The following is a 25,773-nucleotide window of genomic DNA, read 5'->3' as shown; positions in this document are numbered from 1 at the left end:
CCATTCTCCAATACCATAATGGAAGCAGGCTTGTAACAGAGTTCACTCACCAATAGGTGCCCCTTCCTGGCCAGGCCTGGTGTCACAGCTTTCTTGCTGGGCTAGCACCCTCGCCGATAGTGGCTAGGGCACTATGGCAGTTTTTTGGCTGGGAACTCATTAACAGCTGCTTGCAGAGCCTATTTTGAAGCCTTTAGCTTCTTCTGTAGCTTTTTGCTACTGCTGCTGCATCCCCCAAAACCTTTTCCATCAGGGTCTGAGAACTCATCATGGACTGCTCCACCCTTGTGTTTGTCCCTACTTCAGTCTGCTTCATCTCTGTGCCAACCATTTCGTCCTTCACCTCTCCGCAGCACGGGACAGGGTATGTTGGTGGAGGGTTTGCAAGGTCCACGGCCATCCCTGCATCCAAAACAAAGAACTCTTGTCCCTATCTTGGCATTAGGCCATGCTTGTACACTTTCTCATGCCCTGCTCTCCTGGGCTAACTTCTCAGCACAGCCCAGGCATGCTCTCCGCATCTGCTCTTTTTGTCCATGGGCATAGCAGACCCTGGGTTGATTTCCCTTTGCAGGATCTCTCACAGGTATTGCTGCTGCTGCATCTGTAGCTCTGCCTGCACTTCCTTCTGCTTCTGTTGGTTTTCTAGGAGCTGCTGCAGAAACCCCTAGACCTGCTTTGGTTGCTTAACCAGTCCCTGGAACTGAAGTGGGAAATCCAGTGACAATCTCGGTCCCTCAATACACCCGCTTGGGAGGACAGACTTTCCTTCAGCAACCAAGACTTCTATCAGCCCTCATGGATCACAGGGAGAATTCAATTCTCCTGACTATGCCAATCATAAACGAATCTACTCAATGTTAGCTGCTCCCCCGGCTGCCAGACATGGCATCACAGCCCTCTCGCTGGGCTAGCGTCCCCCATCCATGGTCACTCCAACACCATGGCAGGTTCTCCTCCTTGTAACTCAGCTGCTGGCCAGGTCACCAACTTTAGTCCACCCTTCTGGGGCCCAGCTTGTCTCACACTAAAAGTCCAAAGAGGTCTTCCCACAGAAAGAAGTCCTTCTGCCATTGCTGGGGCTCCTGCTCAGCCTGCAGCCCCATTGCTGGGCTCAGAACCCTCTCTAGGTGTGTGTATGCCCCCTTCTTTGGGGCTAGTAGAGGAACGCCGTCCCACCCTGACACTGGTAGCAGCCCAGAGCCCTGTACCCAACAGCTCGGTCTGCTCCTTTCTCTTTGCTGCAGTTTCCCCTGGGCATTTCCCACCTCTCTTCCCAAATTCCCCTCTAGGCTTTCCTTGATGCTCTGAACTTCCTACCTCGTTCTCATTCCTGTTGAGACCTCATCTGGGCTGTATCACCACTGAAATCTGGCTCTTTAGTGGGAGGTACATGGTGCCTCTCAGTTAGGGCTCATTCTGTAATCAGCTTGGCTAAGCCCCCGGCTGTGCAGCCCAAGGGAAAGCACCCTGGTACAGGCCTGCTCTGCCCACTCCTACTGTTACTGGGCTCGGGTCCTTGCTCCCCATTTCAGACCTGGTTTCCCGAGAGGCTAAGTACACACAGGCCCCACTGCCTGGAACTGGAGTTTGCTTGTTCTGGTGACTCTAACATTTTGGCCCCTCATCATTCAGAGGCTGACAGGTGTGGTGAGGGGGCTGGAGAAACCCCAAAGCTGAGCAGAAGGAGGTCAAAGAGTTGGGATTCTGGGAGCTGATGGGTTTGTTTGCCCTGCTGTAGGAAGTGGATCTGGAGACCGGAGATACCATGTGAACAAGACTACCTGATGCTCTCTTCATGCCCGAGGGACTGGAGCCTACTGCCGGAAACACTCTCAGGAGTCCAGGTTCGAGGATGTCTCTGGGAGCCCCTTCCTAAGAACAAAACCAGGATGGAACAATGATGGAGACATCTCTGTCCCAGAGCTGGGAGCCAGGGACGGGGGAAGCTCCCAGCCAAGCTATGCATCGGGGATCCCGTTTCTCCCCCAAGAGACCCACATGCCCCAAGGAGTAAATGGCTCTTACCTCCATGAGGGAGGGGGCTCTTCCATCTCAGCCTCTTTGAGACCCAGCACTGCTTGGTTTGATGGGATGAGGTGACCTGTCCCCACTGCCCCCTGAAGTGGCTCAGCTGCATGATGATCCCGTCTGGGAGGCTGTGCCAGATCTCAGGGCCTTGAAGACAGCTGGGAAGGCGGCTTGTTAAGACATGTTTAGAATTCTTTAAGAACAGAGCCCTGGGCTGGAGCAGCACCGGGGTTAGGGGAACTGGGTGGGAGGGTCTCAGTACCTGAGGTTGCTCACAGCAATCAGGGAATTAGTGAGGATGGCGCCGGGTGGAGATTATCAGGCAGCTCCTCAATGAGCTCGTGTGAGACCCTGTCATAAACAGATAGTTAAGGGTTAAAGTCTCTTTTACCTGTAAAGGGTTAACAAACTCAGTAACCTGATGAACACCTGACCAGAGGACCAATCAAGGGACAAGATAATTTCAAATCTCTGTGGAGGGAAGCCTTTGTCTGTGTTCTTTGTTTTGAGTTCATTCTCTTTTTGGATCTAAGAGAGGCCAGACATATCTTCAAGTTCTCCAAGTTTTCCTGAAGTATTTTCTTCTATTCAGTCTAGTGAGTATTAGAAAGGCGGACTAGTCTTCTAATTTAATTTCTGCACTTGCAATTGTGTGTTTGCTGAAGAAATATCTTTATTTCTGTTTGCTGTTACTTTGATTATTCTGAGGAGGAGGGAGGGGAAGTCTCTCCAGTTCTTATAAGTTAGACCCTGTAAATTTTTCCATCCTGGTATTACAGAGATAGTGTACTTTCTTTCTTTCTTTTTAATAAAATCTTTTCTTTTTAGAACTTGATTGATTTCTTCCTTGTTTGGATTTTCAGGGGAAAGGGAGGGGGGAAAAGTGAATCCCTCTTTGTTTTGATTCAAGGAATTTGAATCCAGGTATCTCTCCTAAGCACTAGGAGAGGGGAGGGGGGAAATGGGTTGTTTCCCTTTGTGTTGAGATTCAAGTTTGAATCTGTTTTGGGGGAACAGGGAGTATGTCAGACACTTAAAACTTGACTGGTGGCAGCAAGAACCAGATCTAACTAGGATTTTAGTTTAGAGGAGTCCATGCAGGTCCCCATCTTGTGAACGCTAAAGTTCAAAGTGGGGAATAAACCTATGACAGACCCAAAGGAGCGTGTGAAATTCGGGCCTCACTGACACTTCCTAGTGAGATTACCCAGCCAGCACCCCACACAGCCAGCAGGATCCCCCCACCTGTCTCCCGCTTCTCCGATTCCTGCCCATTAGTGACCAAGCTCAGAATTTATCTCGTTTCTTCTCCCCAGTCTTCAGCCCCAGCAATCCCTGCCCTCAGCTGCCCCTCTAGCACCAGCCATCCCCCGTCCATTGGCCCAAGGAGACCCCTGCCCCTCAATATCTCTGTCCTCCCTCCAGCTGCGGGGCACCATGTCTCACTCACCACAATCCTCTCCACCACAGCTGCCTTGCAGCAGTGAGGCTCCAGCGTGTCCTGCCCTCTCTGCTGTGCAGCGAGACACGCGGGGTGGATGGCGTGCAGGAACATGAGCTGCTGGGCCTCATCCTGCACCCACCAGGAGTGGGGTTAGGGGAGAGAGAGCTAGTTAGCCAGGAACCTCCCTGCCCCACCCACACCAGCTGCAGGACTCAGGCCTGAATGGGGGAGAGTGGGGACCCACCCATTGTCCAAACCAACCACAACTCCTACACGAGCAGAGTCAGGAACTGGGAGAAAGGTCCCCCATTAGGGGTGGTGGATTGTGAAGGACAAGACCCTCTGCAGGGGGTTGGGATGCTGGGAAGGGGCAGGACAATCTTGGTTCCAGCACAGCTAGGGAATATTTGCACCTTTTCTCGGCCCTGGAGCTGCTCTCGGATGTTTTTGAGAGCAGTCTCCTCTGTGGCCACGTCCACCCATTCCTCCTCCTCCTTGTCCTCTGAGTCCCTGGGGGTCCCTGCACCAGGGAGAGAAGGGGACAGGGTGATGCCTGCTGCCACTCGGGGGAAGGACAGGGACACAGTGGGGCAATGTGACCCCTTCCCACCTCCGGGACCTAGGGCAGATCGGGCCCCACACTTCCCCCTCTCAGTGATGCCTTCAGCCCCCAACTCCTTCAAGAGCCCTTAGCAAAGAGACCCCCCCATCACTGTCCTGGACTCCCTGGGAGGTGCCTTCCCCTCCCACCCCCAACTCGAGTATCAAGGACCAAAGTGGCAGCATCTAGTGCCAGTGGGGTTCACGTGGCTCAGGCCAGACACCTGGGCTGGGGACCTGCCCCCATAGCACTGGTGGAGTGCCTGGGCCCAGGGTGTTCACAGCCCCCTACTCACCCCTCCGTGAGCTCAGTCTGGCCCCTCACCTGGAACAAAGCAGCGGCGTCCATTGGCCTCGCTGCTGCCTGCGTCCCAGGCGCTGCTGCTGTCCCATGGGGAGCGGGCTGAGCTGCTGGTGCTGGGACAGGGATCCTCCACCTCCTGCCCTGGGGAGCTGGAAGGTCCTCAGTGACCGGGCAGGGCGATGCCTCCTGCTGGGAATCAGGGCTGGGCTCCTGGGGCTGGTGCTTCCCACACAACAAGCCCCAGAGCCACCCTGCCCGGCTCCCCTCCTGGGCTGGGTCCTGCCTGCCCAGCTGCATCCTGAGCCCGCTCCATTTGGGCCTGGCTGGTGCCTCTCCCACCTCGGTGCCTGCGCCGGGAGCGGGTTTCCTCTTGCCAGAAGGCTGGGCACTTCCACCTCCTGGCCCGGCCGGGAGCTCCTTCCCCGCCAGCGGGGACGGAGGGGCCGCTCTGCTCCTGGGGAAGGTGGCAGCTGCTTCCCTCAGGCTCTGGGGCCACCTGCAGAGCCTTCTTCCTGAACATCCTCAGGAGCCTGGACATCCTGGAACCAAGCGGGGAGCAGGCGTGAGTCTAGGGTCAAGGCAGCCTCTCACTAACGGGCCTTTTCAGTCCCTCCCCATCCCTGCCCCAGCCAGAGCAGCTTCTCCCCGGCTCCACAGGGGTGCAGGGCGTGCAAGCTACACACACGGGCAGGAGTTCTTTGCATGATCTGCTCCCAATGTTCCCCCTCATCGTCCCTGGTGCTGCAATAACCGGGGAGTCTCATTCTTTTCGAGCACTGGGGTCAGTCACAAAGAATATCAGTCATTTTGGACAAGCAGCTCCTTCCTGCCATCCCAGGCCACATTCCCTCCACCCCAGCAACCCAGAGTAGAGAAGGAACAGAACCCAGGAGTCTGGACATCTCCCAGGAAACCATTCCCCACATCAAAGTCCCTAGGCATAGCAAGCCCAGGGCCCCCTTGTTTCCCATTGATTTCCATGCTCAGCAGCTCACAGGGTCTGGCCCAGCTCAGTTTCCAAACCTCTCTGAGGCCCTTACCTTGTTAACAGCTCCAACACTTTATGAGGGCTTCTCATAATGAGAAATGAAGAGCAACTCCCCACCTGCACCCTACTCCACACACAGACACAGCTCCTGATGGAAGGAGGGGAAACAGGGGAAAGGCCATACAAGCAAGAGAAGAAGAAAATGGAGGGAGGGATGGAGGAAAAGGAAAACCAAAAAGGAGAAACCCCAATGTCCCCAGTGATTCTAAGGGACAAAGTCCTAGGTGGGGAATAAAATTCTGCCACCGCAATCTAGTGTTTTCTAGGCCTAGAATTCAGCTAGCACCAGGTGGATCAGACTGAACAGGTTTCAAACGTCTCAGAAGCTCTTACCTTCTAAACAGTGACGTCTGTTTTCTAGCAAAATCAGTAAAAGGAAATGAGAAAACTCCAAAGAGATTCCTCCTCGCGCTCACGTATATGAGACAGAATTCTCTCTCAGTCCTCAAGGAGAGACCTCGAGAAGGAGACTTGCTGAGGCAAAGCCAGAGGGGTCTCCGAGGTTGCCCCTATCCTGTGCCCCTGTCCTTCCTGGCTGATGTCATCTCTCTGTGAGGTCACCATCTCCCCACCACTTTTGCCCAATAGACTGGGGTCCTGCCAAAGGCCCTTGTGATGTCACTGACACACCCACCCCTCCCCTTCAGGGCTAATTTCCTGCCCCTGGCCAGCCATATTGCATGTTTGACCTACCCCTTGTGGATCAACCCACTCAATGAGTGCTCACTCTAGGAAGTAAGTTGGCTACAGTTTTTCATGAATTAGCAGACTCTATGGCCAGAAGAGACAATTAGAACATCTAATCTGACCCCATGCATATCACAGGCCCCTTGTATAGCACAGGAGCTAGTTTTTGACCAGATCCTGTCCAGAAAGGCATCTCGTCTTCGTTAGAAGACATCAAGAGATGGAGAATCCCTACCATTTCCTTTGGTAGTTTGATCCCTTAGTGAATCATCCTCACTGTTGAATATTTGTGCCTTATTTCTAATATGAATTGGTCTCTTTTCAGTTTCCAGCCACTGGGTCTTCTTATGCCTTTCTCTGCTAGATTAAAGAGCCCTTGGTAGTTTGTTCATTTTATGAATCCTTCTTCCCACCCAGGCTCAAGACTGCCCAGACTTGGAGAATTGTCCCTGTACCCATTGCACAGCTGGGGAGCCTGAGGTACAGAGAAGGGAAGTGACCTACCCAAGGGCTTACACAGCAAGGCGGTGGCAGAGCCAGAAAGAGAAGCCACCAGTCCTCACTCCTCTTCTAACACACAACAAACCCCACATAGGCAGGGATAGAGCCCAGGAATCGAGATGCTGGGGAAATTTCATTGAAACCCTTTCTCTCAGAAAATCCCATTCAGACTAAACCAGTTTGTTTCCTGAAATCATAACAAGTGGGATGAAAATTCTCTGCAAAAATAGTTTGTTGCAAGACAAAAGCATCTCCTGTTTGTCACAGTGTGTTAAATTATCTCGTCGCACACAAAGAGGAGAGACTTAGATCTCAAAAATTAGAGGAGATGCTTCAGTCTGAGCTAAGTACTTGCTGCCAGGGCCGGCTCTAGGCACCAGCGGGCCAAGCACCCGCTTGGGGCGGCATCCTGAGGAGGGCGGCAGAGGGCCCCGGTGGACCTCCCGCAGTGGGAGGTCCACCGGAGCCGCTGACCCGCAACCGCCAGAGCGCCGCCCCGCCCCAGCAAATCCTAGCCGCGGCTGGGAGTTAAAAGGCTCTGGGCTGCCCGCCGCGGCGGGGAGCCCGGAGCCCTCTGATTCCCGGCCGCGGCTGGGAGTTAAAAGGCTCTGGGCTCCCCGCCCCCGCGGGCAGCCCGGAGCCTTCTGATTCCCGGCCGCGGCTGGGAGTTAAAAGGCTCTGGGCTCCCCGCCGCCGCGGGCAGCCCGGAGCCTTCTGATTCCCGGCCGCGGCTGGGAGTTAAAAGGCTCTGGGCTCCCCGCCGAGGCGGGCAGCCCGGAGCCTTCTGATTCCCGGCCGCGGCTGGGATTTAAAAGGCTCTGGGCTCCCCGCCGCGGCGGGCAGCCCGGAGCCCTCTGATTCCCGGCCGCGGCTGGGAGTTAAAAGGCTCTGGGCTCCCCCTGCGGGGAGCCCAGAGCCCTTTAGACACGCCTGCCGCCCTAAGGGCGCACGGACTGCCCCCCCCAGCCCAGGGCGGCAATTCAGTGCGCTGCTTGGGGCGGCAAAAACTCTAGAGCCGGCCCTGCTTGCTGCTCTTAACAATTGCAAAATAAGAACATACAAATACAATAGAATAGTTCAGCTATTCTATTAGGTCATAATCTGATCTGAGTAAACGTGATAGGACAGCACGTATTATGCACTGCTCCTAGTGACACTCTCCAATGGATCACCATCCTCCACCCACCAGGAGGTAGGTAGGAGCGGATTGTTATCCCTACTTGAAAGAGGGAGAAGCTAAGGCTGAGAAAGGAGAATTGACTTGTCTTAGGTCACACAGCCAGTCAGTGTGGCAGAGTTGGGAATAGGACCCAAGAGCCCTGACTTTCAAACTAACCATTGGATCTTCAATTTTGTACACTGAATGACCTGAATAAAGTGCTCTCAAAGGCGTTCCAGACCAACCACAGTGCATAGTAATTATTCAGCAAGTATTTTAAGAGAACCAGAATGTTAGAGAGAATCATGAACTGCTCAGAGACAATTAATGGAGAGAAGAATCAAAATTCGTCAAACATATGACTGGTTATGACTTATTTACTTGGTCTTAAAAGAGAACAACAAGGACCTGAGTCTCCTCCCTGTCAATAACCCCCTGCTCAGCCAATCAGGGTAGAGAGTGAGGGGCGGGAGGCTGAGGGTTCTCCCCAGACAGCCCAAAACGACTGCCCAGGTCTCCGGTGGGGATCACTGTCCAAGCACTATTTCAGCCCTATATTTTTGGGTGGAACTCCTACAATGGGAGCTCAGAGCAAACCCCCCTCCTCCGCCACCCGCAGCACACACACACCCCTCCTAGTGGTAGGAGGGGAACAGGGGAAAGGACAAAAGAAGCAAGGGAAGAAGAGAAAGGAGGGAGGGATGGAGGAAAATGGAAAACCAAAAGGACAAACCCTAATGTCCCAAGTGATTGTAAGTAACAAAATCCTAGGTGGGGAATAAAACTCTGCCACCTTAAGCTAGTGTTTTCCACCCCAAGAATTCAACTTGCACCAGAGGGATGAGACTGAACAGGTTCCAAACCTCTAGGAGGCTCTTACCTTCTAAACAACAATGTCTCTTTTCTAGCAAAATCAGTAAAAGGAAATGAGAGAACTCCGAAGCGGTTCCTCCTCACGCTCATGTATGTGAACCAGAATTCTCTCTCAGTTCTCAAGGAGAGGCCTTGAGAAGGAGACTTGCTGAGGCAAAGCCAGAGGGGTCTCCGAGGTTGCCCCTATCCTGTGCCCCTGTCCTTCCTGGCTGATATCATCTCTCTGTGAGGTCACCACCTCCCCACCACCTTTGCCCAATAGCCCGGGGTCCTGCCAGAGGCCCATGTGATGTCACTGACACACCCACCTTCAGGGCTAATGTCTTGCCCCTGGCCAGCCATATTGCATGTTTGACTTACCCCTTGTGGATCAACCCACTCAAGGAGTGTTCATTCTAGGAAGCAAGTTGGTTACAGTTTTTCATAAATTACCAGACTCTATGGTCAGAAGAGACAATTAGAGCATCTAGTCTGACCCCCTGCATATCACAGGCCCCTTGTAGAGCACAGGAGCTAGTTTTTGACCAGGTTTTGCCGTAAGGGGGAAGTGAGTTAACCCCAAGGGCACCCAGTGAGTTTATATCACAAATGCATACTCGGAAGAATTCAATAGAAACTTGGATTTTCCAGTCTCTTCTTTCAAGGAGTCCCCAGGGCTAAGGTAAAACCCCTGCTGCCCCTCCCCATTCTGCTCACCTCCAAGATGTGCTGGAGTTTGTCTGTGCTGGGGGTTGCTGTCAGCGAGCTCTTCAGCATGGCATCCATGGGTCTGCACAGGCCTTGCTCAGAGCCTGCCAGCAGAGAGAGATCATAGGTCAGGCTTATGGAACCTGGGGCTGCACCTACCAGGATGACAGCTGGCTCTGCAGTCCTTGCCCAGAGCAGCTCTCTGCAGAGGGCCTGGTGCACAGCAGGGTAGGGAACAGCCAATCTGCTAGGGATGGGAGCTGGGCTTCCCGGCAGAGTCCAGGAACCGAAGCACAGCATCCACAAGAAAGGAATTCCCCACAGAGGTGTATCATCATCTCCCACGGAGGGGGAGTCTCCCCCTGATACTTGATTAATTCTGTGGCCTGTTCCCATCTGCACCCACCACACCCCCAACATAGCAGCTCCAGTTACTGAAGAAAGCAAGGACCAGAGGCCTTCCCGCTCCTGGGACAGAGGAGAAGGTTGATGATCTACCTGGAGGTGAGTGTTGGCCTTCCCCATGCCCATGGTCTATACTCCATTCAGGGCAGCGCACAGGAACTGCGATTCCTGTTCCGGATCTAGGGGCGGCTACATTTTGCTGACAGGAGACTGTACATGAGACCTCGCAGATGGGGGGAGACACAGGCACTAACATGGGCATGGAAGGTTGAGGAACAGGGCAAAGACCTGTGTAGGGCAAGGAGGGCAGGGATTTGGGAAGCAAGAGCAGAGGATCAAACACTTTCTTAATGTGGGTCAGGATGATTCCCATTTCAAAGCTAGAGAGAGTGAGGCACCAGGTGGGAGAGTGACCTGGCCAGGATCACGTTACCACTCAGTGGCAGGGCTGCAGTACAACCTGTTCCCTGCTCTCATCACTGGACCCTGCTGCCCCTTCTGTATGACCACTCCAGCCATCCTTTCCCACAGGCCATCCCCACCACTCTCCAATACCATAATGGAAGCAGGCTTGTAACAGAGTTCACTCACTGACAGGTGCCCCTTTCTGGCCAGGCCTGGTGTCACAGCTTTCTTGCTGGGCTAGCACCCTCGCCGATAGTCGCTAGGGAACTATGGAAGTTTTTTGGCTGGAAACTCAGCCCTTCAGCCAGGTGACCGTCTTTTAGTCCACTCCTTCTTGGGTCGCACTCATCTGAAACGAAAAGTTCAAAAATGTCTAACATAAACAAGATCTTCCGTCTCCTTGTGTGCTCTTCCTCAGCCTGGCTTTGGCTCGGCCTGCCCTTGCTGGCCTTGGTAGCCCTTTCTATGGCCTTGTACGTCCCCTTCCTTAGAGAGCATGGGAGAACCAGTCCTACCCTTGTACAGCCTGCACGCACAGTGTCTCCAGCTCCCCTGCCAGCTCACTCACCAGAATTAAGAGGCAATCCTTCTCTTCTGCAGTATCCCAATGCTCTTCCTGCAGCCACTCAGTCTCATTAACAGCTGCTTGCAGAGCCTATTCTGAAGCCTTTAGCTTCTTCTGCAGCCTTTTTGCTACTGCCGCTGCATCCCCCCAAACCTTTTCCGTCAGAGTCTGAGAACCCACCATGGACTGCTCCACCCTTGTGTTTGTCCCTACTTCAGTCTGCTTCATCTCTGTGCCAACCATTTCATCCTTCACCTCCCTGCAGCACCTGACAGGGTGTGTTGGTGGAGAATCTGCAAGTTCTACGGCCATCCCTGCCACTTCCACGTTGCCTTCCTCACGTGGGTTTGTGCCAGAGGACACCTTCTCCTTTCTTTCTAACTTCTTGGGGCCCTGGCCCCTCGTTTTGCGATTCAGCAATTTCCTAAGCAGGCCTGTGTTTTGATATGGCCTGTTGTCTGCACCCAAAACAAAGAACTCTTGTCCCCCATCTTGGCATTAGGCCATGCTTGTACACTTTCCCATGCCCTGCTCTCCTGGGCTAACCTTCTCAGCACAGCCCAGGCATGCTTTCCGCATCTGCTCTTTTGTCCATGGGCATAGCAGACCCTGGGTTGATTTCCCTTTGCAGGATCTCTCACAGGTATTGCTGCTGCTACGTCTGCAGCTCTGCCTGCACTTCCTTCTGCTTCTGTTGGTTTTCTAGGAGCTGCTGCAGAAACCCCTAGACCTGCTTTGGCTGCTTAACCAGTCCCTGGAACTGAAGTGGGAAATCCAGTGACAATCTCGGTCCCTCAATACACCCGCTTGGGAGGACAGACTTTCCTTCAGCAACCAAGACTTCTATCAGCCCTCATGGATCACAGGGAGAATTCAATTCTCCTGACTATGCCAATCATAAACGAATCTACTCAATGTTAGCTGCTCCCCCGGCTGCCAGACATGGCATCACAGCCCTCTCGCTGGGCTAGCGTCCCCCATCCATGGTCACTCCAACACCATGGCAGGTTCTCCTCCTTGTAACTCAGCTGCTGGCCAGGTCACCAACTTTAGTCCACCCTTCTGGGGCCCAGCTTGTCTCACACTAGAAGTCCAAAGAGGTCTTCCCACAGAAAGAAGTCCTTCTGCCCTCGCTGGGGCTCTTGCTCAGCCTGCAGCCCCCTTGCTGGGCTTGGAACCCTCTCCGAGTGTGTGTACGCCCCCTTCTTCGGGGCCAGTAGGGGAACCCAGCCCCACCCTGACATTCGTAGCAGCCTAGAGCCCTGTACCCAACAGCTAGATCTTCTCCTTCCTTTTTGCTGCAGTTTTCCCTGGGCATTTCCTACCTCTCTTTTCAAGTTCCTCTAGGCTTTCCTTGCTGCTCTGAACTAGGCCTCTTGGAACTGGCTGCGGCCCTGTGGGACAGGAGGGGCTCACAGAAGCCACTGAGGGGACTCTGCTGCCCTTCGCAGGAGCGATAGCACCGTGTCCTAAGAACATAAGTCTGTGATGAGGTAATGCTTGTCATTAATTAGCCTTGCTAAAGAGCTGGGTGGGAGCTGCTCAGGGGACAAGCTGGCTCCCTCCTGCTCATGGAAGTGAATTCATCTCCTTTCCCAGTAGTACCTGCTCTCACTCTCATTCCCCACCAGGCTCCTTGCTGCCAGGCCAGCAAACTCTGCCCCAGTCTCCTGAGTCTAATCCCACTGTTTACCTTGTCCCCCATCAACTGCTTGGCATCACCCAGGAGGGGGCAGGCGAGGAGCAGCCCAGCCTGGCTCACAAGCAGCAGGGGGTTGTGGATGGCCAGCACTGCCGTCCGGAGGAAGGATATTCTCTGCCCCTCCGAGAAGAACTTTCCGAAGACCTAAAACCAACAGGACATGAGGCATTAGCAGATTGCCCACAACCAGGCTCCAAATCCTGGGGCTAGAATGGCATCTCCATCTAGTGGCCTCAGGAGGCAGCCACTGCAGGGGACCCAGCCACTCCCACTCCCTGAGCTGTCTCATGCCCTGGGAGCAAAGTGTCCTTACCTCCCCCACCCTGGCTGTGTTCCTGTAGCCCAGGAGCCTACTGTCCTGGTGCCAGTCCCAGCACCACAGGTCTTCGGCCTCATGGATGGTCAGCCCTGGGAAAGAGACACACACACCACACACTTGTCATTCCGGTTGCAGTGGTTGTGTCCTTCCAATCCCATTGGTGGCTGCACAGTGGGCAGAGTCCTCGCTGCATGCCCGGCCCAACAGAATTGCAGGGGAAGGGTGTAGAACACAAAAAGTGATAGAGAGAGACTCATCCTCCAGCCGGGGTCAGCCTGAGAGAAATTGGTCGGGATCCCAGTCACACTCTTCTATCGGCTGCCATTTCCCAGCTGAGTTCCTTACCCATCTGGTGCAGCAGCAGCTGGTAGAGCCGGTAAACCCCCTCCCTGGCCTGCCGGCTGAGGTCCTTGCCTGGGTCACCGATGAACAGAGCCAGCTGTGCCACATGGTGACCCAGCCTGGGGAACTCTGCTGAGTTCTAATGGAAGGGAGAGGGAGAGGGGACTCCATCAGCCTTTTTCCATCAGTTCCCAGTTCCCCCCCGGGCCTGGACTCTCCTTCCCCTCAGCCCCTCTGCAGGAGATGCTAGAGGATAGAAGCTAGAGCTAAACCCTTAATTTTCTCTGCCCGCAAGGGAGCCTGGAGCACAGGGATGTGTGCTGGGCCCTCCATGAGGATTTGCTTCCCCAGCTGCTCCTGGATGACAGGAAGTCATGAACCTGGAGCATGGTCCCCTTAAAAGCCCAGAGTCACCACTCAACTAGAACAAGAAGAACTTGACTCAAGACTAGCTCAATCTTTGCTGTGACTCTGCCTCCCCAAGAGGAACACTCCTAACCCACAGCCCCTGCAGCAGCAGATCCTACAGCCCGTTGGAGCCAGCCCACCTACGCCTGGCGTCAGGAAGCTGGGGTCAGAGGCCACTTACATCAAATTCAGGGAGGGTGATGGTGAATCTGAGCAGGGCCGTGCTGCTCCTAGTGGCCCTGGCTCTCTCTTGCCACACCCAGAACACGATCTAGTAGTTCATGTGCTGTGGGGAAAGGAGGCAGCTCAGGATCAATGGGCAGGTGCATGTGTTGTGCTAATGAGACCCTCCCCATCCCCAGGGGGCTGAGACAGTGTGTGTGGGGTGGAATATCTGATTCATTGATCGCAGAGCTTTAGAAGGGGATTGTTGCCCCCAGGACGATGCTTGTATCCTGCAGGTCACAGCTTGTCATTATCTCTCTAGTTTGGGACAATGCTCAGTGTCGGGGCTGGTCCCATCCTCCCTGAACTCCTGATTCCTGAACAGCTCACCAGGAAGGAGACAGACCCCTCCCCCCTCCCTGGCTCTCAAGTCCTTGGTTGGGTGAAGGAACTGAGTGTGAGCACAATCCCCCCAGGAATCTCAGGGCCCGTTGGAGAGAAGGGCTGATTCTCTGGGGTCCACCTGTTTCTCTAGGAAGGAGCCTGTGACTCTTCTCTGAGGACCGTCTTCTGGATCTCACAGGAGGGGTTCAGACTCTCACTCCCCAAGCCAGCCAGAGTCCCTGTGGTTAGTGTGCAACAGAACCAGGCAAAGCTCTGGCTTGAAGTCCCAGCTCCTTCCTCTGTCCTTCAAGGAGGAAGGACCTGACACTGCATTGCACCGACTGCCCTGACCAAGGATGGGCCACTGGGGGCCCAGCTAGGAGGATAGACTGGGAAATGGATCTATGAGTTAAGGTAAAATTGCCCCCTCCCCTCTCATGGGGCTCACCTCCAAGATGTAGTGGAGCCTGTCGGTGTCTGGGGACACTGCCAACACGTTCCCCAGCATGGCATCCAAGAGGCTGGTGAGAATGGAAACTGAGGCACCGAGCCAGGGAATGACAAGGCCAAGGTTTCCCAGATGGACAGTGGCAGGGCAGGAATAGGGCCTGTTCCCTGCTGCCCCTCCTGTATCTGATCCTGGGAGTGAGTCTCTCCCCAAAACCATAGCAATGTTACTGGAATTAGAAGAACAGCGCAGCCAGGAGAGAGGGAACCTTCCCGTCACCTCTGCCAGAGGAGCCACTTGGGAGGTGACCAGAGAGCGGGAGGGGCAGTGACTCCCAGCCCTGGGCCTGAGCAGCACTGGGGTTAGGGGAACCGGGCGGGAGGGTCTCGGTTCCTGAGGTTGCCCACAGCAATCAGGGAGTTAGCGAGGATGCCGCCGGGTGGAGAATTATCAGGCAGCTCCTCAATGAGCTCCTGTGAGACCCAAAGGAGACAAAAGAGTGTGTGAGATTCAGGCCACACTGAAACTTCCCCGTGAGGAGATTACCCAGCCAGCACCCCACACCCCACACAGCCAGCAGGATCCTCCCACCTGCCTCCCGCTCCTCCGATTCCTGCCCACTAGTGACCAAGCTCAGAATTTCTCCCATCTCTTCTCCCAATCTTCAGCCCCAGCAATCCCTGCCCTCAGCTGCCCCTCCAGCACCAGCCATCCCTCATCCATTGGCCCGGGGAGACCCCTGCCCATCCCATGTCTCTCTCCTCCTTCCAGCTGCCAGGTGCCGTGTCTCACTCACCACAATCCTCTCCACCACAGCCGCCTTGCAGCAGTGCGGCTCCAGTGTGTCCTGCCCTCTCTGCTGTGCAGTGAGACACACGGGATGGATGGCGTGCAGGAACATGAGCTGCTGGGTTTCATCCTGCACCCACCAGGAGTGGGGTTAGGGGAGAGAGAGCCAGTTAGCCAGGGACCTCCCTGCCCCACCCACACCAGCTGCAGGACTCAGGCCTGAATTGGGGAGAGTGGGGACCCAACCACTGTCCAAATCACCCACAACTCCTACACAAGCAAGGTCAGGAACTGGGATGTCCCCCATTAGGGGTGGTGGATCATGAAGGACAAGACCCTCTGCAGGGGGATGGGATGCTGGGAAGGGACAGGACAATCTCGGTTCCAGCACAGCTAGGGAATGATTGTACCTTTTCTCGGCCCTGGAGCTGCTCTTGGATGTTCTTGAGAGCAGCTTCCTCTGTGGCCATGTCCATCCATTCGTCGTCCTCCTCCTCCTCTGAGTCTCTGGGGGTCCCGGCACCAGGGAGAGAAGGGGACAGGGTGACTCCTGCTGCCATTCAGGGGAAGGACAGGGACATGGTGGGGCAATGTGCCCCCTTCCCACCTCCAGGACCTAGGGCAGATCGGGCCCCGTCCCAGCTGGAACATCAAGGACCAAAGTGGCAGCATCTAGTGTCAGTGGGGTTCACGTGGCTCAGTCCAAACACCTGGGCTGGGGACCTGCTTCCATAGTACTGGTGGAGAGCCGGGGCCCAGGGTGTTCACAGCCCCCTACTCACCCCTCCCTGAGCCCAGCCTGGCCCCTCACCTGGAACAAAGCAGCAGCTCCCATCGGCCTCGCTGCTGCCCGAGTCCCAGGCACTGCTCCTGTCCCATGGGGAGTGGGCCGAGGTGCTGGTGCTGGGATACGGATCCTCCACCTCCTGCCCTGGGGAGCTGGAAGGTCCTCGGTGACCGGGCAGGGCGATGCCTCCTGCTGGGAATCAGGGATGGGCTTCTGGGGCCGTTGCTGCTGACACACCAAGCCCCAGAGCCACCCTGCCCGGCTTCCCTCCTGGGCTGGGTCCTGCCTGCCCAGCTGCATCCTGGGCCAGCTCCAATTTGGCCTGGCTGGTGCCTCTCCCACCTCGGCGACTGCCCTGGGAGCGGGTTTCCTCTGCCAGAAGGCTGGGCGCTTCCACCTCCTGGCCTGGCCGGGAGCTCCTTCCCCGCCAGCGGGGACGGAGGGGCCGCTCTCTTCCTGGGGAAGGTGGCAGCTGCTTCCCTCAGGCTCTGGGACCACCTGCAGAGCCTTCTTCCTGAACATCCTCAGGAGCCTGGACATCCTGGAACCACCTGAAGTGGGGGGCCAAGGGGGGCCCCAAGGACGTGGGGTGCACCCCCATTTGCCCACAGAGGTGTTAATGGGGGGGGACCTCGAGGACTGGCCAAGCAACGCCCGGGGTGCCCTGGTCGTGACCTGTAGTCAGAGTCGACGCAGGGCACTGCGCTCTGACAATGGGGAAGGTACTCTGCCCGAGGCGCAGGACCCTAACCGGGTGGGGAGGGAACGCCCAGAGACACGGCTCAGAGAGGCTGCGGCCTCAGACCCAGCCAGTGGGAGAAAGCAGGTCCCCATCCCTGTCCCAGCTGCTGAGTTCCAGGCCGAGTTGCAGAAAGATCCCTCCTTGCGGATGCCAAGGGACCTGGCCGACCTCAGTGCGGTACAGACCATAAGGAGAGGTTGCAAGGAGAGGTTGGCTTGAGTCAAGTTCTTCTTGTCCTGGTTAAGTGGTGACTGGGCTTTTAAGGGGACCATGCTCCAGATTCATGCCTTCCTGTCATCCTGGAGCAGCTGGGGAAGCAAATCCTCATGGAGGGCCCTGCCCACATCCCTGTGCTCCAGGCTCCCTTGCGGGCAGAGAAAATTAAGGGTTTAGCTCTAGCTCCTCTTCCCCAGCATCTCCTGCAGAGGGTCTGAGGGGAAGGAGAGTCCTGGCCAGGGGGAGACTGGGAGCTGGCAGGAAAATGCTGATGGAGTCCCCTCTCCCTCTCCCTTCCATTAGAACTCAGCAGAGTTCCCCAGGCGGGGTCACCATGTGGCACAGCTGGTTCTCTTCATCAGTGACCCAGGCAAGGACCTCAGCCGACAGGCCAGGGAGGGGGTTTACCGGCTCTACCAGCTGCTGCTGCACCAGAGGGGTAAAGAACCCAGCTGGGAAATGGCACCCAATAGAAGAGTGAGACTGGGACCCCAGCCAATTTCTCTCAGACTGACCCTGGCTGGAGGATGAGTCTCTCTCTCTCTCTCTTTCTCTGTTCTACACCCCTCCCCTGCAATCCTGTTGGGCCAGGCACTCAGCAAGGACTCTGCCCACTGTGCAGCCACCAATGGGATTGGAAGGACACAACCACTGCAACCGGAATGACAAGTGTGTGGTGTGTGTGTGTCTCTTTCCCAGGGCTGCCCATCCATGAGGCCAAAGTCCTGTGGTGCTGGGACTGGCACCAGGACAGCAGGCTCCTGGGCTACAGGATCACAGCCAGGGTGGGGGAGGTAAGGACACTCTGCTCCCAGGGCATGAGACAGCTCAGGGAATGGGAGTGGCTGGGTCCCCTGCAGTGGCTGCCTCCTGAGGCCACTAGATGGAGATACCATTCTACCCCTAGGATTTGGAGCCTGGTTGTGGGCAATCTGCTAATGCCTCATGTCCTGTTGGTTTTAGGTCTTTGGAAAGTTCTTCGCAGAGGGGCAGAGAAGATCCTTCCTCCGGATGCAGGGCAGTGCTGGCCATCCACGACCCCCTGCTGCGTGTCAGCCAGGCTGGGCTGCTCCTCGCCTACTCCCTCCTGGGGGAAGCCCAGCAGCTGTTGGGGGACAAGGTAAACAGCGGGATTAGACACAGGAGATTGGGGTGGGGCCCAGGCCTCATTCCCATCCTATGGCCATTTGCTGGCCTGGCAGCAAGGAGCCTGATGGGGAATGAGAGTGAGAACAGGTGTTACTGGGAAGGGAGATGAATTCACCTCCATGAGCAGGAGGAAGCTAGCTTATCCCCTGAGCAGCTCCAACCCAGCTTTTTAGCAAGGCTAATTAATGACAAGCATTACCTCATCACAGACTTATATTATTAGGACACGGTGCTGTCGCTCCAGCGAAGGGCAGCAGAGTCCCCTCAGTGCCTTCTGCGAGCCCCTCCTATCCCACAGGGCCGCAGCCAGTTCCCAGTGGCCTAGTGGCCATGTCACTCAAGCCACCACCCAGAGTTGCTCCCATCACTGGCAGCCTCAGAGGCCAAGGACTGACATTTACAAACACTAACTCTGACTTTGTTTCATGGTCCATGAAAATCTTCCAAAGGTCACCTTCCAGGAACAGAAGGAACTCAGGACGCAAAGTAACATACTTTTGGTCAGAATGCAGTGTTCTGCAGTCAGCAGAGTGGATTCTCACCAAGCCTCCTCCCCAATCCAGCAACAGAAAAGCCTCGATGACACAGGGCAAAAGAATGCCTGCTGCATGAAGCATCATCTAAAGTCACCTTCCAAGGAGTTAAAGAGAAGCCAGGATAAAAGAGGATTCAAAATTCACATTGTCACTGTTGGATGAGATAATAATTCGTTACCCAAAATATGCATCTGCAGCATTATTATCGGTGTATCCAGGATAACAAAAAGCTCTCCTTGGAAAAATACGCCCTTAGGCCTGCTAGGCCTGTTAGCCATTGACAGTATGGAAAGCTGTATCTTCAAAGTTTTTTCCCCTCTCTTTGGACTTGTGATGGGGAATACAAACCCCACACTGGGGAACAAGGGGTTAAGGAGCTGCTCTGGCCTCAGCCAGCCCAGCTCCATCACACCTGCAGTGGGTGCACAGTCTGGACGAGGATTTGTGGGCAGACCAGGCAAGAGAAAGGACCTCTACCTTGAAGGCCCTGAAAGAAGGCAGGATCTCTTCCTCAGAAACTGCCTGGAGATCCCTCTCCCTGAGGGAAGGGAGGACCTGCTCTTGTTGCCCTGCTGCAAGCAATTTGTCCTTAATTGATACTCTCAGTAGTGTCCTGCCCGAGGCTGCATCGTTACAGGGGTCGTTCAGGATTACAACTGGGAAGTCTCTGAACCTCAGGATGCCCTTCCTCAGCTAGGGGAAGTAAGTAAGTAACCCACACACCTTCTGGGTGTGGTGGTGTGTCCCATCTAGCGGCACCAAGACCATCTAGAGACAGAGATAAAATGAGTCTTCCCTACAGCCTTAGTTAACAGCCAGTTGGCTTTTACTTCATGCTGTAGAGGCTCATCCACTAAGCTACAGAGGTCCAATCCCGCTCACCAACGACTGTCAGCATTACAGAGGTAGCTGCCACCCCAAGAGGGAGAGAGCTTCCATGCCACGCCTGGCCGTGAAGAGGTGCCAAGCAGTGAGTTGACACCCGTCAGAGCTTCCTGTGATAAACTGTGAACTTTGGACAATAGCAGCTTAGTAGGAAGTGTCACACCCTTGTGTTGCACTCAGAGTGGCCTGGGTCAGAGCCCAGTGGGAGGCCCCAGGCTCTCCTACCATCCGCCGCACCCTTCTTCCCCTCCCTTCCCCCCGCCCTGCATGTTGAAGGGCCGAAACCCTGATCACTAGGCAACATCCCCACGAACGAAGGCCATCACAAGGCATCCATCTTTGAAAGTTTGCAGAGGATGTGGGAGCAGAAAGGGGAGAGAGGATGAGGGTGGCTCCTGGGGAGAGGGAGGGAGGGAGCTCTATGGGAATCTCCTGTTTACCGCCATCAACTCAATGATCAGACCATTGATGCCTAGCATGTTCCCTGAAATGTTGTAATTGATTGGATATAGATTTTAAAACTCTTACCACATTTACAGATGGAGAAATGTCAGTGAGTTGAGTGGAAGGCCATTGCAAGCTCAGCTAATTATGCAATGTGACTTATGCCTCATCTGACAAGGTCCTTAAACAATAACTCCCAATTTTCATTCACCTTGTTCTGTTTAGTGTTTTTCTTCAAAACACTTTCACTAATCATTTTGGTCAGCCCTGGAAAGTTAGCCCTTTCAGGGAACCAAATATAAATATTGCTGGTTGGGACTGCCCTCTATTGGTCATAAGAACAGCCATGCTGGATCAGACCAATAGTCCATCCAGCCCAGAATCCTATCCTCCCACAGTGGCCAATGCCAGGTGCCCCAGAGGGAATGGACAGAACAGGTAATCATCAAGCGATCCATCCCCTGTCGCTCATTCCCAGCTTCTGGCAAACAGAGGCTAGGGACACTTCAAGAGCATGGTTTTGTATCCCTGCCCATCCTGGCTAATAGCCAATGATGGACCTATCCTCCATGAACTTATCTAGTTCTTTGTTGAACCCTGTTATAGTCTTGGCCTTCACAACAGCCTCTGGCAAAGAGTTTCCCCAGGTTGACCGTGTGATGTGTGAAGAAATACTTCCTTTTGTTTGTTTTAAAATTGCTGCCTATTCATTTCATTTGGTCACCCCTAGTTCTTGTGTTATGAGAAGGAGTAAATAACACTTCCTTATTTACTTTCTCCATACCTGTCATCATTTTATAGACCTCTATCCTATCCCCCCTTAGTCATCTCTTTTCCATGCTGAAAACTCCCCCCAGTCTTATTAATCTCACCTTATACGGAAGCTGTTCCATACCCCTAATCATTTTGGTTGCCCTTTTCTGTACTTTTTCCAATTCCAATATATCTTTTTAAGATGGGGAGACCAGCTCCAGTATTCAAGATGTGGACGTACCATGGATTTATAGAGAGGCAATATTACATTTCTGTCTTCTTATCTATCCCTTTCCCAATGATTTCCCAACATTTTGTTCACTTTTTTGACTTCCAATGCTATATTTGAGTGGGTGTTTTCAGAGAACTATCCGCAATGATTCCAAGATCAATTTCTTAAGTTGTAACAGCTAATTTAGACCCCATTGTTTTAGATGTAGAGTTGAGATCATGTTTTTCAATGTGCATTACTTTGCATTTATCAACATTGAATTTCATCTGCCATTTTGTTGCTCAGTCACCCGGTTTGGTGAGATCCCTTTGTCACACTTTGCACTCTCTTTTGGACTTAACTAACTTGAGTTGGTTTGTATCATCTGCACATGTTGCCACCTCCCTGTTTACCCCTTTTTCCAGATCGCTTAGGAGTATGTTGAACAGCACTGGTCCCAGTACAGACCCCTGGGGGACATCACTATTTACCTCTCTCCAGTCTGAAAACTGACCATTTAGTCAGACCCTTCCTTTCTTGCCTTTTAACCAGTTACCTATCCCAGAGAGGACCTTCCATCTTATCCCATTTTGCTTCAGAGTATTTGGGGAGGGACCTTGTCAAAGGCTTTCTGAAAATCTAAGTACACTATATCCACTGGATCACCTTTATCCACATGCTTGTTGACTCCCTCAAAAAATTCTAGTAGATTCGTGAGGCTTGATTTCCCTTTACAAAATCATGTTCACTCTTGCCCAATAAATTGTGTTTATCTATATGTCTAATAATTCTGCTCTTTACTATCATTTCACTCAATTTGCCTGCTACTGAAGTTAGCCTTAGTGGTCTGTAATTGCTGGGAGCGTCAATGGAGCCTTTTTAAAACATTGGTGTCATATTAGCTATCCTCCAGTCATCTGGTACAGAAGTTGATTTAAAGTTGATTTAAAGGTTACATAGCACAGTTAGTAGTACTGCAAATTCACATATGCGTTTCTTCAGAACTCTTGGGTGAATAGCATCTGGTTCTGATGACTTATTGCTGTTTAATTTATCAATTTGTTCCAAAACCTTCTTACTGGTCCTTACTGAATACAGTCAAGTCATAATCCCTGGCCCCAGAGCAACCACGAACATCCAGTCCAGTGATCAGTTCATCTTTATCCACCACAAGGAGGCCCACAATAGAGTCACCCCTAATTGGGTACAAAACTTTGTATTAGAAAAGTATCTATAATTTTTCAAAATCTCCAAGGATGATTTACTCTTGGCTAAGGGAGACCTCCCACATCTGTCTCCCAATAGGAAGTCCCCCATACTAACCTAATTTCTTCCCACAAGTCACAGACAGGTGCAAAAGGAGAAACATTTCCTGCTCTCTGGTTTGGATTCAGTGAACTGTGCCAGCCCCCCACCAGTTCCCCTTGTGGGCTGTGTGTGTTAGCAGATTGATCCCTGTCCAGTCAAGGTCCTGGGGTTCTCAGTAACCAAGCACGTAAAACAGGTAATGATGTATCTAATGCAGGGGTTCTCAAACTTCAATGCACTCCGACCCCCTTCTGACAACAAAAATTACTACATGACTCCAGGAGGGGGGACCGAAACCTGAGCCCTCCCGAGCCCCACCACTCCAGGTGCAGGGGGGAACACCAAAGCCCGAGTCCCACCACCCTGTGTGGGGAGGCCAAAATCGAAGCCCAAGGGCTTTGGCCCCGGACAGGGGCCTGCAACCTGAGCCTGACTGCCCAGGGCTGAAGCCCTCAGGCTTTGGCTTCGGCCTCAGGCACTGGGGCTCGGGCTTCAGCTTTATCCCCAGCAAGTCTAAGCCAGCCCTGGTGACCCCATTAAAATGGAGTTGCAACCCACTTTGGGGTCCTGACCCACAGTTTGAGAACTGCTGGTCTAATGTAAAGTGCCACCCTGCCCACCACTTTTTTTACCCTCTCTCCCCTACCTCAATGGGTTGTAACCAGCGACACTAACATTCCAGTCACACACATCGTCCCACCAGGTTTCCTCATTTCCCCTCCCCAGGGAGAATTTACAACTCCTCTTCCTTATCGCCCAGATTCCACTCACAAGAGCAGTGTTGCTTCCCTTCACGAGTGATATCTTGCAAGGCATATACACCGCAGCACAGCATTCCCCTGAGTCCACACTTGTGTAACCTAGTCCAAAGTAAACAGGACAATTGTCTGCAGATGGCTGTGTCTTGGCACATCAGGTGGCAGCTCCCATAGGGAGTTTTTTGGTCCAACCCGTCACAGTAGCGTGGTCGAGCAGGATCTGTGCACAGCTGATTACTTTAAGGTACTGGTAGTGATTTTTAAGTGAGTTTTAAGTGTGGTGGCCAGAGAACAGACAAAGTGGTTACTGGTTTGTTATTTCTCTTTGTGTATAGGTGTGTGCTGGCAGGTGGGTAATGATGTCTTGCAGTGGCATGTGATCATGTCACCTGAACTGGAATCCATCTTTAACCTGGTGTCTTTCCATTGAGAAGGAGGGGTGGGAACACAGAGAGGGACAAAGGATTCCCGCCTTATGCAAAAAATATATAAAGGGGTGGAACAGAACAAAGGGAGGAGAGGAGCCATCATGAAGAATCCCCTAGCTACCACCTGAGCTGAAACAAGAGCTGTACCAGGGGAAAGAATTGTGCCCAGGCCTGGAAGGTGTCCAGTCTGAGGAAAAAACTTACTGAAGCATCTCTGAGGGTGAGATTATCTGTATTCAGTTTGATTAGACATACATTTGTGCGTTTTATGTTACTTTGCTTGGTGACTTACTTTGTTCTGTCTGTCACTACTTGGAACCACTTAAATCCTACTTTCTGTATTTAATAAAATCACTTTTTACTTGTTAATTAACTCAGAGTAAGTATTAATACCTGGGGGAGCAAACAACTGTGCATCTCTCCATATCAGTGTTATAGAGGGTGAACAATTTATGGGTTTACCCTGTATAAGCTTTATTCAGGGTAAAACGGATTTATCTGGGTTTAAACCCCATTGGAAGTTGGGCATCTGGGTGTTAAAAACAAGAACACTTCTGTTAGCTTCTTTCAGGTAAACCTGCAGATTTGGGGCAAGTAATTCAGACCCTGGGGCTTTGTTGGAGCAGACAGAAATGTCTGGCTCCGCAAGACAGGGTGCTGGGCCCCCGAGCTGGCAGGGAAGGCAGGGGTGAAAGTAGTCTTGGCACATCGGGTGGCAGCTCCCAAGGGGGGGGAGGTTCTGTAATCCAACCGTGCTCCCCCATAAGAGCCATATTACCAGGCAACACTGCAAGTGACCCCCATGACTCTCTATTTCCTTGGCCACGTGTATCATGTCCTTTTTCTGGTGGCTAGTCCAGAAAAAGAGGACAGGAGATCATTACTGCTACCACCTCAGGGATTTGGTGGGTTGAGATCAGCTGGTAGAAGCAGGCAATAGTGACAGAATCTGGGACTTCAAGCCCTAAGTGACCTCTTAGCTTTATAGTACACAGCTATTTTATCGTACACAGCTATTTTAAAGTTTAGTGTGATAGTAAAGAGACCCACTGTTAACCCTTCACCACACATCACAAAGCCTGCAGTATTCATCATTAACTATTTATTTCTATTCTCCTGGCTCCCAAACTGCTTTTCCTCCCTGCAGCCGCCAGCCACCTTCGAGTTCTCCCTCTTCTCTCCCCAGCTCAGCTCACTTGATTGCAGCAGCTCAGTGGATGGTCCAGCTTTGCTCTTTCGCTTCCATTCTTCACTTCTGTGGATGGCTGCATTTGCCATTGAGCAGTTTGATGGAAGTACCTGAGTCTTCTCTCTAGGCACGCAGGCCCAGAAGCTAAAGCCAAATCCCCCTGAGAGCAGTGGGAGATTAGCCTGGTGTGTCAGGAATGGAGCCTTGGCCCATGGGGACCCCAGGCACTGCAGCTGCTGCCACCTACATGGTGAATCCCCCAACCCATCACCAAACGGCTCTTCCACATTCTGCAAACTGGCCTCACTGGCTGACTCTCTAGGAGAATAGAAACCCTTTGCTAGAGCAGGAGAGTCTCTTCAATGCAGCTTTCTTTCCACGGTTCCCAGAGGGTCACAGTGAAACACCTGCAAGTCTCTAGGAGTCTCTCAAAGGAGTTCCCTGCTCAGTTACTTGGCACCCACTAGCAATGGTCTCTGGCAGTGCCATTGCAAAGGGGAGCTTAGCAGATGGTCCCGTCTACGGATTCCTGAGGGGGAGGGAGGTTGGTCTTGTCATTTAAGGCCTAGCTGTCAGAGTCAGGGCTCCTGGGGTTCTCTGGCTTTGGAAGTGGGTGGAGTCTAGTGGTTGGAGCTGGACTGGTATCAGTACCATGGTTCCTTCCTGCCTCTGGCAGTGATGTTGTGTGTAACCTTGCAGCCAGTTGCTTTCCATCCCTGTGCGCCAGGTAACAGAGTTAATAATGACCCCCTCAGAGGGGCTGGTAGGGGTCACTATCATAATGGAGTGAGTTGTGCTCTTGGCAGCGAAGTGCCCACATTCAGTCCCCATGGATGCCCAAGGTATCTGTATGTGGCCATGGTTTGACTCACCTGGCATTACAGGCTGTTTAGCCCAGTCCTGGCCATGTGTGGTGCATCTGCTTCTGGCCCTCTCTGGCACACAGCTCCATCACACACAAGAACATGGCCCACCAAGGACAATCTATCAGCTCCCATCTGGTGTTCAGCTCCAAGATGGATGGTGAGCCCTAGTCGGACCATAGAAAGACAAGGTGGTGTTCTTTGGTGGAAACTGCTGGAGCTTCAGCCTTTGCTCCCA

At 53.3% G+C, this 25,773-nt stretch overlaps 1 protein-coding gene and 1 long non-coding RNA gene across 14 annotated transcripts in view; both read right to left on the bottom strand.

The window, feature by feature from the left end:
- Nucleotides 1-434: 434 nt before the first annotated feature.
- LOC123364843 overlaps nucleotides 435-25,773 on the bottom strand; it is a 70,347-nt gene continuing 45,008 nt past the window's right edge. For 4 of the 13 annotated variants that reach the window (XR_006577299.1, XR_006577301.1, XR_006577304.1 and 1 more), the window contains one exon: nucleotides 24,349-25,702. Coding sequence is in view for 1 of the 13 variants with exons in the window: in XM_045007303.1 (XP_044863238.1) it covers nucleotides 687-703 (17 nt within the window). In the remaining 12 variants the exon portion in view is untranslated. Of the gene's footprint in view, nucleotides 704-24,340; nucleotides 25,703-25,773 lie in introns of those variants that run through there. The other 9 variants (XR_006577310.1, XR_006577307.1, XR_006577306.1 and 6 more) reach the window with 9 other exon arrangements.
- LOC123364845 lies at nucleotides 997-4,906 on the bottom strand. The gene is made up of 5 exons (XR_006577311.1): nucleotides 4,401-4,906; nucleotides 3,482-3,604; nucleotides 2,294-2,382; nucleotides 2,029-2,201; nucleotides 997-1,875 (listed from the first exon to the last, which is right to left on the bottom strand). It is a non-coding gene; the product is annotated as an uncharacterized LOC123364845 (long non-coding RNA).

Source organism: Mauremys mutica, chromosome 2 (genome assembly GCF_020497125.1).
Source record: "Mauremys mutica isolate MM-2020 ecotype Southern chromosome 2, ASM2049712v1, whole genome shotgun sequence".
NCBI lineage: Eukaryota > Metazoa > Chordata > Testudines > Geoemydidae > Mauremys > Mauremys mutica.
The sequence above is the reverse complement of the archived record's forward strand: the minus strand, read 5'-3'. Positions and strand labels throughout refer to the sequence as shown.